The following is a 14,276-nucleotide window of genomic DNA, read 5'->3' as shown; positions in this document are numbered from 1 at the left end:
CTGAATTGTCGTGACGCTTGTGGGTGAATTGGAATTTATTGAATGTGTTGACTTGAATGTCGGATCGGTGGACCGATGTGGGGAGCATGAATTGAGTTGACTGATGTGGCGTGCTAGATTGACATTGGTAAAATGGTGGTGATTGAAATTGATTTATATGACTAAGAGCATGGTGAATTTTGTATTGTGGTGCATGTGCATGAGAAAAGCCCGGATCGATCGGAGGGCTGAGCCTGAGGCGTGTTTACGCGGGCTGTGAAAGGTGAGTTAGGCCTGAGGCGTAGGTTACGCGGGTCATTGGAAAGAAAGTTGGGCCTGAGGCGTGTTTACGCGGGCTGTGGAAGGAAAGTTGAACCTGAGGCGTGTTTACGCGGGTCATTGGAAAGAAAGTCGGGCCTGAGGCGTGTTTACGCGGGCTGTGGAAGGAAAGTTGGACCTGAGGCGTGTTTACGCGGGTCATTGGAAAGAAAGTCGGGCCTGAGGCGTGTTTACGCGGGCTGTGAGAATGGACCTGAGGCGTGTTTACGCGGGTCGTGTGATCGTGCCTGAGGCGTGTTTACGCGGGCTGTGAGAATGGACCTGAGGCGTGTTTACGCGGGTCGTGTGATTGGGCCTGAGGCGTGTTTACGCGGGCTGTGAGAATGGACCTGAGGCGCGTTGACGCGGGTCGTGGATAGTTGGTTGGACACGTGTGTGTAATGTGTGTGGTTGAATTGGTTGAATGTACGTGTGGATGTTTGGTTGGATTGGTTGAGTGCAAGTGTGGTTGGTGCTCGAGTGATTGTGTTATATTCTCGGGATATTATTGAATTACCATGATTTGACTAATGTGCAGAAATGGCGTGTGATTTGAGGCAAGGTAAGTACATTATGTGAAATTTGTTATGTGGATAGTTAGATTGCATGTTTAGACTTGTCTGGGTACGCATTGGCCTATGTGGGGTATAGGGGGTTGCTTATTGAGACTCGTTCTCACGGTTATTATATAACCATTTTAAGATCTGCGACCGTGATTGATTGGAGACGCCACCAGGGTATCTCGGGGATGGAGGACGGGTCAAGTTACCCCATATTTTGTGTGCCCCTCTTTTGTATAGCGAAGTAGGATACCCCACCACTATTCCCTTTTGATGTTGTGTATTTGGAATTATTGTTTTGTGCTATCCCTTTGTCATATTTTATTGTCTGGGTTGTTTTAAATTCGCTTCCGCTTGCCTTTATCGTTGGGTGTTTCGTTTGGGTCGGCGACGCGTCCTGGGACGTCGCGTTCAATACAACCGTTGAAGGGGTGTCGCGAGCCCGTTGGGGTCCGGGGCGTGACAGATGGAACCTCTTTTTAGGATAAACACTATGAGAATATGCTCTTTTGATTCTGAGACTCCTCTTAATCATATCAAGGCCGAGCTCTCATCCGCATGACACATTTGATTAGCAAAGCACGTATGACACACCGACATCAAAATGACCCAAGTATAAAGCATGAACACTAATGACGGTGACATGATATTGTCTATTGTTTTTTTTTTTTTTGGGGGGGGTGGGGAGGTGTTGTTATTGGAGCACGTATGTAATAAAAGAGGCAGAGGAGATTGTAACGCCATAGCTTTCCTAGTTAGCAACTTCTGTGGATAGGAATTCTGGGGCTTCTTATTAGCCACTCCAAAATTCCATGTGAAAGGACACATAGGGGTGACTAAAGCAAAATGTCTAAGTCTTTCGGGCTTGTTTTTTCTTTGGATGACTTATCATCTTCACATAAGTAGGGTCATTGTCATTCATGGCTGTCAAGAGTTTAATCCTTAATCCTTGATCTTTCAAGTTCCTCGATGAGAAAAATCAATTAAGGGCGATAAGATGCGATCTAAGACCTAGCCCTAAAGAGTAATCCTTTATGAACTCTTCTGTTTGATTGTCAATGACCTACCTCCAACCAGATCAAAGAAGCAATTTAACCAGTATGTGAAATCTGACTTAAGATATCACCTAAAACAAACAATAGACAAATTTAGATATTTTGGGCATAAATAACAGGCATATTCAATTGGTTTAGCTGCTTGACTCCTTGATAGGTCACTGTTTTTATAGCTTCCCGTAAATGAATCAACAATCCACATAAAAGACTAAGGAACTGACAAAGTGACGATTACGATCGACCATACTATGTATATATGTCTTGCCATAGATGTTTCATATTTTCAACATATTGCTTGAATCTCACTATTCTTTTGTTTTTTAAACTAATGTCAAGAGTTATAAGCAAATAGGCTATTCCTTTTCTAAAGGGAAAAACTGGTCATACATCCACAAGGTACACATTAGGTTGAATTCTCGTGCATACCGTGATTGATGGTTCATGTGCAATCATAGGTGCGTAGTTGGTCCACTAAAATGGTCCTCATACTTTTTCCACAGAAAAATCAAAATTGTAAGACCTGCCAAAAGGCTTTTGCCTCTCTTTTAGATTGACCAACGGAAGTTATTCTGTAATTCTTTAGAGCATTTCTAGTCCTTGAATCACAAGGAAAAAAAACACACACACACAATCGAAATTATTGATTGAAAATATTTTCAGATTTGAAGCCGGCACTCCTCAAGCAGTTAATCTAATGTGGGATCTTTCCCAATATCCTCTACGCCTACTTATATTCTCTTTGCGGCTGAAAGCATCGACTACCTTGTTAGCTGTCTCGGACTTGTGTTGAAAGACAAAATGAATTCTTGCAAGTTGGAAACCCATATATCACCACCTAGTTTTATATAATAATAATGACAAAATATATGTGATTTTGATGAATTACAGACAAGCATAAATCTCTCAGGAGCTATATAAGCTCCGAAGGACAGTGAACACATCGCGGCAGAAATGTGGCGCTATGAGATGGCCTTAGACTAGAATTAGTATTTACACATTGAAATTGATACCGTGTCTGTTATTCAAAGCAATTAGGGGCACTCATAGGCATAATTTGCTGATGGAACCTCTTCTGGCTGAATGCAAGAACTTGCCCGCGAAGCTGCGGGAATACAAAATTGAGCACATATTCAAAGAAACAAAAGGTTGCACTGATGCTTTGGCCCTGCTTGCAAAGGAACAACATCTACAGTTTGGTACTTATTCGTCTGTTTTAGATGTAATTAAAGACCTTTTGCATAATGACTCCATTGGGAGGACATATACTACAGACAATGCAACTTGACTAGTTTTGTGTAATGATTGACAATTGAGACTTGTTATGAGACCAAATGAGATTTGTGTAGATAGAGCATCGTCGTCCCTTACCCATATTGACATAGTGCATTCAGGATTTACTTAGCCATGCAGGATGTGGAGGCTTGTGCTATTTTGAAGGGTAATCTTCGCTGTGATCTTGGGATTCATAACAGTTGACAAGAAGACAGACATAAATGATATCTAATTATAATGGGATAAGTGCACCGGAAGTTTCGAAACTTATCACGGAAGTGTAATTGAGTTCTTAAACTTACAAAAAGTGCAATCAAGTCCTAAAACCTGTCAAATTGGTGCAATCGAGTCCTTTCGTTAACTCTGTCCAAGGCTAACAAAAAATGCTGACATACCCTTTTTTAAGATCATAGCGCGTAGTTTGAGCGAATATATGTCAACCGTATCTTCGAGATAGGCTGATCGAGTAATTCACTTGCGGATACTCCTAAATACAAGGATCTCAACGTGTTTGCCAAATATACGTGATTCACGACACGAGTCGTTTAAGCACGTGAAATTCGTGCGACTTCCTCCACTGTTTATAACGACTTGGAATGATTGGGGCCACTAAATGTGGCAATGCACCCTTTTCATGTACCTTTTTGTTTCTCTTCTTTCCAATGTCGTCAGGATCCGAAGTGGATCACCATCCACCGAAAGAAAAGGTCTTTTCTGAATTCTTATAGATCATTAACTATTTCCTTAGTAATTCCTACTTCTAAATACAAGTTTGTGAGTTCAGATTCAATCTATCTCACTCGTGTCATCAATTGGTACGAATAAACACCTTTTATCTCTCCTCTTTGTACTTATTTTTTTTTGTTATTCTTATTAAAAGAACTGGCACAAATATAATCGATTTTTTTTATCGCTCTAACCCCCGCACTTCGCAGGCATGGGACGAGGATGGAGATGGGGACTTCCATGGGCCTTGCTCACTACTCTACTTATTCCAATATAATCCTTTTAATTATGTTCAATTGTAGAAAATTCTGTTGAAATCGTTATTTTGTTAGATTTCATGTTCACATTTATACTCGTTAAACTAAATCACTCATCAAATTATATGCTCTTTAAGCTAACAAATTTACATTTAACTTAAGGTGGATAGTCTCTACGAAAATAACTCAAGGCGCTTTCTACTCACGAACCGTGAAGATTTCACACCAATCTCCTTGGTTTCCATGGATGACAAAACTTTCTACGTCATCCTCAACCATGTATAATAATTGGCTTCTTATTAGTATCCACTTATCTCAATTACGTCTCTAAATCGTAGTATCTACAGGCTTTCAAAATAAATGGATAGATAAACCAGGTCCCGGGTAAGATCCTCTATATCCGTGAGAGTCATTTGGCTAGTACTATAACAACAAAACATTATGAGATTGCTGAGGTATGTATGGACAGAGATGTTCTCTAAGAACCTAAAGAGCTAACTTTCATGAGCAAGAAAACAACATCTCCATAATAGTATACTGAAACATGCAAACAAACATAGATTAGAATCTTCAGACATGCATGTATGCAGTAAGTATCTGGCTGCATATTTTCTTGTCTGCTAGAGATTTCTTCACCTTTTCCATCCTTTTGCCATTCTCTTGGAGTAGTGCAAGAACCACCTACTCTTCTGGTCAATGATCAAGTTCCCCAGCACAACACCAACCAAAAACCCAACTCCAGCGCCAGCCAGCACGATTTTCCAATCCAAGTCGAATAGAGACTCTACTTCATTATCTACTTTGAAAGATGATGGTGGTGGTGCAGCGCTTTCACCAGTTGTGCATTTATTTGGCAGAGGACTTCCACACAACCCCTGATTCATCGCAAACGAACTGCTCTCGAATGTGTCGAACTGTGTTCCATGTGGTATTCGTCCCGATAGTCGATTGTGATAGACATCGAAAAATTCAAGAAATGTGAGGTTGGCTAGTTGATGGGGAATCGCTCCCGTGAGATTGTTTAGGGAAAGATCCAATGATTCGAGCACTGTCAGGTTCGCCAAGGAAGGAGGGATGCTACCAATGAGGAAGTTGTTTGAAAGGTTGAGCATATGAAGAGACTTCAGATCTCCAATGAGTTCAGGAATGGAACCTTCGAACTTGTTACTAGAGAGGTCAATTGCCACAAGCATATATGGAATCTTCCTATATTCCCTTTTCGTGCCCTTATTCATCAATGTCAACGTATAAGTCATCGTACTTCCATCGAGTATGAAACCAGACATATCAATCCATTGATGTATATTCATATATGCCAACTTATCTTGACCATCGATAAACTTCATGGCATGGCAACTCTGTAACAACTTGGAAGGAAGTTTACTGTCACGCCCCGAACCCCTAGGAGCTCGCAACATCCCCTGCTCCGGTCGAAATGATGCGACGTCCCAGGAACGTCGCCGACCCAATCCAAACATCAGAGCCACATGCGGAAGCGGATATAAAAACCCCGGACAAAAAGATGACGACAACGGGGTAGAACACCACAACAATCAAACAACAACATCTTCATATAGCACCAAACATACAAACATCATATTACAGACATAAATACAGACGAACATACTCCGCCACTGTTTTAACAAAAGATCAAGGTCTGGTTAACTTAACTTCCCTATGGGTCAACCCGATTTACACAACCCCTAAAATATCCTAGGGAAAGCCTACTGGTCGCCCTTCCGCTCTGCTTCTGATTCTTCGGGTTTGAGCCTCCGGACACTCACCTGCAATTCCACCAGGCACCAAAGGCGGTTCCTCGAACTTCCAAAAAGAGGAGGCAAACTTCCCGGGTCTAAGGCTGGGGGTCTGAAAGTGGCGGTTATACAACCGTGAGACGAATCTCAATAAGTGTACAACCCCAAACCCCACGTAGGCACTCACGTACCGCCAGACGAAAACACACATAACACACAATGATCAGCCAAACTAACAATCACATGCGACCCTACCTGGAATTCCTCATGCACGTCCCTGCACGTTAGTCAACCACACAGCTAGTATGCCACATAAATACATCACCGCCGTGCGCGTGCCCCGATTATAGAGCAAAACCCACTTGGGCACGTCCCATACCATGCCTAGCAGTTTTTACCCCATAATCGAGCATCACACCACGCGATACAAACACACTCGCACACCAACTCACACCACACGCCACTTTCTTAATTTCACTCGTCCCGCCAATTCTTGCTCATTCTCAGCCTTTCCATCACTACCGCGCCCGCATAAAATGCATCAGGCCAACGGTCTTCTGACCTCGTCAGGCATCGTCACCCCATCGGGCCGGGCATCGTCACCTCGTCAAGGACGGCATCGTCCTGCGTAAACGTACACGCCTCAGGACGGAATCCTACACACACTTTCCTTCTACCGCGCCCGCGTAAAACGCATTAGGCCAACGGTCTTCTGATCACGTCAGGCATCGACACCTCGTCAGGCCAGGCATCGTCACCTCGTCAGGGACGGCATCGTCCCGCGTAAACGTACACGCCTCAGGACGGACCTTTTTCCAATCAATCCTACACATCCGAACCTTCGTTCCACACTCTCTACACGTACCACGCCACCACACAAACACACTGCCAAACATACACACTTCACACACATTTCACATTTACACAACCTCGTCACGCGAACACCACACAAACACCCAAGCTTGGCACGCGAACTCAATGCACAATCACGCCACCACACCTCACAGCCACACAATCACACATACGAGCTCATTCAAGCATCAAACTACCCGTCAAAATGCCATGATAACACCGAATAATTCTCGAGAGAGAGAAAAACCGAGAATATATAAAATCGGGTCAAAACTGTGCAGTTTACACAGTGACCGAAATCCCAACAAAATAAATAGTAACCGAACTCCAAAAATTCTAAATTTTGGATAAGTCATAAAAAACATCTTGATCAACATTTCTTATGAAGAACACAAAATCCGGTTCAATTTGCAACCATGCCTTTTTGTCCCTCGAAGTCAGACCAAAATCAGTTCGCTCAAACAGACCATTTTGTCCTCAAAATACATTTATTTCAACATCCAGATCACCTTTAAAAGCTTTGAAATTTTTATATGTTATAGCCACAAATGTCCCCAACAACTTTTGTGAAGGAAGTATTTTGAAAATAGGCCTGGAAAAATTTATAAAAATTCGAACAAACCCGAAGGTCGGGTGAACAGTAAATCGGGCAGTATCGGTCCAAAGATGGGCTTCCGAATGGCCTCAAATGATTTCCAAAAATTCCCAAATTAAAATATGTTATACGTCAAGATGTTGGGAACAAGTTTCATGAAGAACACTTCCTCAAATTCGGGCCACATAAGTCACAGTAAAAATAACAAAAACCAGCGATGCAGCAGCAATCTAACTAGAAATCAGCCAACACACACCACCGAGCAAACCAGCCACTTAATTCACCCTAAACCGAGCCCTAAACAAGCCTAACAATACCCGAGGTCCTAGGCGACATTTGGGGAGGTCACTTACCTAAGAAAGGCGAGACGAACGGGCTGGATTGGAGGCTGAAACGGGCGGAACGAAGCGGCGGCGGCGGCAACAACACGCGGTGATGGGAGGAAATGAAGATGAAGAGAGTGAGAGAGAGAGAGAGAGAGAGTGAGAGAGAGAAAAAAAAGCTGATCGTGGGGGTTCTGGCCAGAATGGGGAGGAAGAGAGAGAGAGGAGGGTCAGCTGGTCAAAAATAGTGGCCTAGGGGCACCACGTGTCGCGATCCTACGCGATTTGACCAAAATACCCATAATCTAACGGTTCTAAAGAGATAGGATCAAATAATTGAGGGGTAATATCGTCTTTGGCCCCTAATAATGCAGCTGATAATTATCCATCCCAAATTATTTCCCAAAATTCGGAACTGAAACGGGCCCAGGGGCAAAACCGTCATTTTTCCGGTCCCGGGGCGAAATTCCAATTTTTGCACATACGTGTTCCATATGTGCGTGGCCAACATAATGTGGTGTCGGAATCGCGAAATTCATCGTGCAAGCCCTCAAAAATTGACTGCAAAGTTCCGGGAATAAAATAATATTATTTTTCTAATTTTTGTCGAAATTCCAATTTTTGACCAAAACCACTCTAAATGTCCGTGGCCACCCCAAAATGGCATCGGCCTCGAAAAATAACCTCAAACGACCTCAGAATCGACATCGGGGTCTAGAGGGGCAAAATCATAATTTTCCCGGCCCTGAACCGAAATCCATTTTTTTGCAGAAATGGGTGGCCCCAAGGTTGGCCAAGCCAAAAACGTCATCGGCCGCTCAAAATTGTCACTTTCAAAATTCTCGATTCCCGGGCCCGAATTCCAAGAAATGACTAGAATTGAACAATCACGACTTTAGCTTATCTTTGGCTAACGGGTGGCTCATTGGGATTACGCGCTCTCGACCCGTGACCGACACCAAGTCAAATCACGTTTAAGTTTACTCTACCCGGGACAACCTCGGTTGTCATATAATTGCGAGGGTCTGTCACTAGTGCCCTTCGGACACGATCAATCAAATAGACCGGTCTCGGTTGGCTCAAAACATTCCCTCGTCAATCCATATGGTCGAAGATCGAACCCAGGTCGAGTTCTTTGGTCGTGCGAACTCAATCCCGTAATAGCCTTACCCCTAAGGTTAGCATCCCGACAATGCGCGGGTCCCGGGTGAGATCTCACTATAGTGCATTGGTCAAATTCATTTCTTAAATCCCGGGAAAAGGATCGAAAATTCAGACTGTTACATTTACCATTGAAGCTGTTGTTGGAAAGGTCTAGGATGTGCAAATTGGTGAAGTTAAGATGGCTTAGATGACCTTCTATGGGACCATGGAACTTATTGGACCGCAAGTCAATGACTTTTAGGTAGGGCAATTCCGATAGCCAAAATGGGAATGTATCATTAATTTGGTTGTCACCAAGATTCAAATACTCCAGCATTCCGCAATTTCCTAATGATCTCGGAACAATCCCTCTTAGTCGATTTTCTCTTAGGTCGATCATCCTCAATGCACAATCATCTCGGTTAACGCGAGGGATCATGCCATCGAATTTATTTCTCGCGAGGTTCAATAACATCAAAGGACCAATACCACCCAGACAAGGAGGAAGTGTGCCATTCAGACAATTGTTGGACAAATCAAGCACTGCAAGAGATCTCCGTTCACAAATGGATGTTGGAACTTCCCCAGATAGGAAGTTGTTGGAGATGTTGTATATCATGACCGAGGGAGGTGGGACAGGGAGGGTTGTTTCTAGCAAGTTAGAACTAACGTCAAGATATTCCAACTTCGGCAAAGGAAGACTAGTCTGGTTGTTTTCGAAGCCGGTTAAAAGATTGTGAGAAAGATCTATATACCAGAGAGATTCTTTGCTATTGTTCCACATCCATCTAGGAATGGTCCCTCGGATTCTGTTGTGTGGTAGGTCTAACCGCACCAATTCGCTTAAGTAGCCTATAAACTGTGGGAACTCAGTCAAGTTGCATGAATCCAAGATTAAGGCGGCAAGCTTCGATGTAGTGGCATTGATGAATGACTTGGTGAATGATATATTGTTGAAGGACAAATCTAAATCTCTCAAGTTCTTGAGTTTGAATATATCATTTAAATCGAAAGAGCCATTGATATTAAACGACCTCAGATAAAGCCCTTCAAGATCCTTGAGATTCCACAATGTACTTGGAATATCACCGCGCAAGTCGTTGTGAGAAAGGCTGAGCAAAGCCAATTGCTTCAGGTTCTCAAATGAAGATGGAAGTCCGCCGCTTAGCCGATTATCTACCAAACAGAAAGAAAAAACAAGACAAGACAAGAGGAGCGTTAGTTTTTTTTTGCTAGAATACAAGAGGAGCGTTAGTTACACCATGGACTAACCGCAATTGAGGATATTAGGAGCAAATGTGACGCCACGTCATCTATGCACCAGCCCACTCAGTGGACGAAAAGTGGCACTGTGGGTCCCACTATCAGAAAAATTGGAAAAGTCTCTCTCCCTCTCCTCCTCTCTGCCGGTTCAGGTCGCATCTCTTTCCTTCTCTCTCTCTCTCCAACTCCATGGAACCACCGATCTCTCGCGCTCCACCGCCGTTGCCTCCCTCCCCGACCACCACTGAAACCCTCGCCGCAACGGCCACAAGCAAAACCACTATCGCCGCCTCAAGAGCTTCGAGTCCAGCGACGGCCTGAGCCGGAAGGCATTCCGGCTTGGCAAGTTCGGCCAGGTCCTGAACCACCGACAGCTTCTTCTTCATCAAGTTCTTCTCCCACAACTTCCTCAACTTCAACTCTTCCTCCTCGCAATTGATCCCCCTCGACGTCGCGATCTCGATGCTCTACTCGACGCACGTCTCGTCCTCCCGCAACCTCCTCAAATCCCTAATTTTCAGATTCACGCTCCCAATGTACCCGACGAACTCCGCCCATGCGCTGATCTTCGACAGAACACATGAGTGGCGGTCATCGATGGAGGGGTAGGGTTTCGGGCAGGAGGGAGGAGGAGAGGATTGGCGAGGTAGGCATCGAGGTGGAGGATGAAGTCCCTGTCTCTGGTTTCGCTCGTGGTCGTTGCGGCTGCGGTTTTGGCGGTGGTCGGGGAGGGAGCGAGCGGCGGTGGACCTGGAGAGATCGGTGATACCATGGAGTTGCAGAGAGAGAGAAGGAAAGAGATCCAACTGAATCGGTAGAGAGGAAGAAACTATTACCTGAAATTTCCAAGTCGGTAAGTTTTGTCAAGTTGACCACCCACTCCAAAGTATCACCACTCAAGTTATTGTAAGAGAGGATTAGCTGCGATAGCTGGGTAAGATCAGCAAAGGAAACAGGGATTTGACCTTGCAAGTTATTTTCGCGAAGGACTAGTCTAGTGAGATGAGAAAGATTCCCCAATGAAGAAGGAAGTGATCCCGAAAAATGGCACTCACTAGCGTTTAACTCATTCAAGAGACTAAGATTTCCAATCGAAGAGGGTATTTCTCCTGAGAATTTGGTATTGTAAAGGTTTATGGATTTCAATGGAGAACCCCAATGCGGTTTGGGAAGAAAACCAGAAAGGTTGGAATTGCCTTCAATGTGAAGGACTTCCAAGTTTGGCAGCTGAAAAATGCTAACCGGAAAGTCTCCATTCAATCCACAATATCCAAGCTCGGAAATAGGGATTGGATGTAGCAAGTCATTTCTGCAGGCAAAAGGACACTATAAGTGCCATAACTTGTGTACGGAGATCACTTTGGTGCCATAACTTTTTTTCGGATCACTTTGGTGCCAAGTCGGAGGAAAAACGATCACTTAAGTGTCATAAGTTTTTTTGGATCACTTCAGTGCTAAAATTTTTGAAAAACAATAACTTAAGTGCTAAAATTTTTTAAAAACGATCATTTAAATGCTAAATTTTTTGAAAAACGATCACTTAAGTGCCAATCTCCGGCGAGCCACGTCAGCTTCAGAAATTAATAAAAAAAATGCCACGTCGGATTTCCGGCGAAAAATTGTGTACGGCACCGGAGTTGGCATTGAAGTGATCGTTTTTCAAAAACTTTAGCACTTAAGTGATCCAAAAAGAACTTATGGCACCAAAGTGGGCGCCGTACACAAGTTATAGCACTTGTAGTGTTCTTTTGCCCATTTCTGCGAAGGTCTAGTGCAGTGAGATGAGAAAGATTACCCAATGAAGAGGGAAGTCCCTAAAAAGAGCAGTCGCTAGCGTCTAACTCATTCAAGAGACCAAGATTTCCAATCGAAGCGGGTATTTCTCCCGAGAAGTCGGTCTGGGAAAGGTATAACAATTTCAATGGAGAACCCCAATGCGGTTTGGGAAAAAAACCAGAAAGGTTGGGATTGAGAGAAATGTCAAGGACTTCCAAGTTTGGCAGCTGAAAAATGCTGACTGGAAAGTCTCCATTCAATCCACAAAATCCAAGCTCAAGTGATGTCAACGAAGAGAAATTCGCTAGCACAGGAGGGATAGGGGATGACAAGCTTACGGAATAAAGAAAAAGTTCTTTTAGCCCAGTCAAATTATGGACAAAGTGGCCCATGTTGGGCAAATGAAGTGTCACGTCCCAAGAAGTGGACAGATCGAGAGAAACTAACCGGGATAGCTGCGAGATATCGTGAGGGATTTCACCGGAAAAATCTGAGTGGGAGAGATTAAGGCATTGTAACCTCGAAAGATTGCTGAAGCCGTATGAGATTGGGGAGAAGTCGAAGCTGTTGTAAGCAAGATTGAGCGACTCCACGTGAACGAGTCGAAAGAGAGTGGTGTTGGGACTCATGGTGCCCAAGAGACAACTCTTACTGAGATTGAGGGCAATCACTCGGCCGGTGACCTCATCACATTCGATGCCGTCCCACGAACAACAATCTCCACTTCCATCTAGAGACCAAGAGTGGACCTTTGGATAAACGCATCGCCAATCTGTCGTGTTGATTCTGAAACTTCTCTTGAATTCCATTAAGGTAGAGCTCTCATCCGCATGACATGATACCTCCGCAAGCCTAGTATGAAAGAGAGAGAGTAGGAACATCCAAGTAAGCAGCAAATATAATGATAAGGTTGCCACATTTTTCTGCTTTTGTGTTTTGTTCTTTTGGTTACTGAAGTGAGTTTTCGTGGGAGAATGCAACGGAGAAGCTTTTTATAGGCAGCAACAATTCGTTCTGTCAATGGATATATCTTGCCACTTGGCCATTCAAAGTGCTTGACCCCATTACTTTTCATGGATTTTATGTATGCCTTCTGTATGGGCTTGAAAACTGCACGATGTTAGACCTATATACATTTGTTTTATCATCTAGAGCACGAGCACAGCGGCTTGGCATTGTCCCCTTTTATCTATATTTCTCTGTTATACTTTCGATATAATATCCATTCGTTTCTTTTGGTGACTTATTGGAAATTGGCAACAAGCTCCCATGTAAAATTATTCATGTCGTTTGATTTTGACTCACAGCTTCAAGGCGTAATTTCAAGTACAGAGGTTGTTCAACGTTGTTTGTTCATCCATATGAGCTGCTTGTGCGGACTTTCATCAATAAGTCCATTTTTATAGGTGGGCCCGTGTCTCTTTCGCTGTAAACTCACTTATACATCTATTCTCTCCCTACCTCACTTGAAATTATCACCAAAAAAGTCGCTTTGTTTTGGGATTCATCAAGTTTAAGACTCATTTTCTCATTCATTGTTTCATATTGATTTTTGATTAGTGAAGTTTCTCTCTTAATTATATCGCGTGCGCTATTATGCATCTGACACAATTTGCGTACAGGCTTAGTAACAAATTTAAATCATTTTACATATTTCATCTCAATTAGAATCTACTGTAGAGCCCATCTACCTGTCCAAAGAGCAGACGATATTTTCTTGAAAATGGCAGGGAGAGTCAAGAGTCCAAGCAAGATAAAGGCATCATATGTCAAAAGCTATATTTTCTTGTGCCGTGCTTCACCATTCATCACCAGTATTATTGGCACTGTCCACTTACCTGTGAAATGACATATCCCGTCTTTTTCGCGTAGAAAAGAAGAAAAAAATGCCAAACTCGACAAAAATCAACAAAGAATTTTCTTCCTTGTGACAAACCAGTTGAACTAGCCTAAGCATTGGGATTGGGATAATTTTACGATTTCCACTAGTTTAAGGCTATTAATAGATGGGTTTAAGGGTTAATTTACGTTGTACGTCCTAAATTTAGCAAGATAAGTTAAAAAAAACTTCTCATGTTTTTATCGAATCAATTTGTGTTACTAGGAAAATCAAGTAAGATAGTTCGGTGTTTTATGGCAAAAAGAAGGGCAAAATGACACTATAAGTGCCATAAGTTGTGTACGGAGATCACTTTGGTGCCATAAGTTTTTTTCGGATCACTTTGGTGCCAACTTTTTTGAAAAACGATCACTTTAGTGCCAATGTTGACATGGCCGCCGGAAATCTGACGTGGCTCTTTTTTTATTAATTTCCGATGCTGACATGGCTTGCCGGAAATCTGGCGTGGCTCTTTTTTTGGCCGAAATTTTGGCCGGAGTCACTAAAGTGATCTCTTTTCCACC

At 43.2% G+C, this 14,276-nt stretch overlaps 1 protein-coding gene across 1 annotated transcript; it reads right to left on the bottom strand.

The window, feature by feature from the left end:
- Window positions 1-4,799: 4,799 nt before the first annotated feature.
- On the bottom strand, window positions 4,800-12,682 carry LOC115693805 (receptor-like protein 6). Its single transcript, XM_056302592.1, has 4 exons — window positions 12,321-12,682; window positions 10,934-11,406; window positions 8,982-10,010; window positions 4,800-5,491 (listed from the first exon to the last, which is right to left on the bottom strand). Exons 1-4 carry the CDS (start codon window positions 12,680-12,682, stop codon window positions 4,800-4,802), a joined length of 2,556 nt encoding a protein of 851 aa, XP_056158567.1.
- Window positions 12,683-14,276: the final 1,594 nt, after the last annotated feature.

The sequence above is a fragment of the Syzygium oleosum genome, unplaced genomic scaffold, assembly GCF_021117445.2.
Source record: "Syzygium oleosum isolate NSW1041296 unplaced genomic scaffold, Sole_v2.1 Sole_v2.24, whole genome shotgun sequence".
Classification (NCBI taxonomy): Eukaryota; Viridiplantae; Streptophyta; class Magnoliopsida; order Myrtales; family Myrtaceae; genus Syzygium; species Syzygium oleosum.
The sequence above is the reverse complement of the archived record's forward strand: the minus strand, read 5'-3'. Positions and strand labels throughout refer to the sequence as shown.

Bases quoted from the DNA above. Each gene is read 5' to 3' on its own strand.
- LOC115693805 (XM_056302592.1), bottom strand. From the start codon at position 12,682: ATGGAATTCAAGAGAAGTTTCAGAATCAACACGACAGATTGGCGATGC. The intron at 11,407-12,320 runs GTTAGTTTCTCT...TTTTGCCTGCAG, and splicing joins GATATCTCGCAGCTATCCCG to AAATGACTTGCTACATCCAA. The intron at 10,011-10,933 runs GTAATAGTTTCT...TCTGTTTGGTAG, and splicing joins TACCGACTTGGAAATTTCAG to ATAATCGGCTAAGCGGCGGA.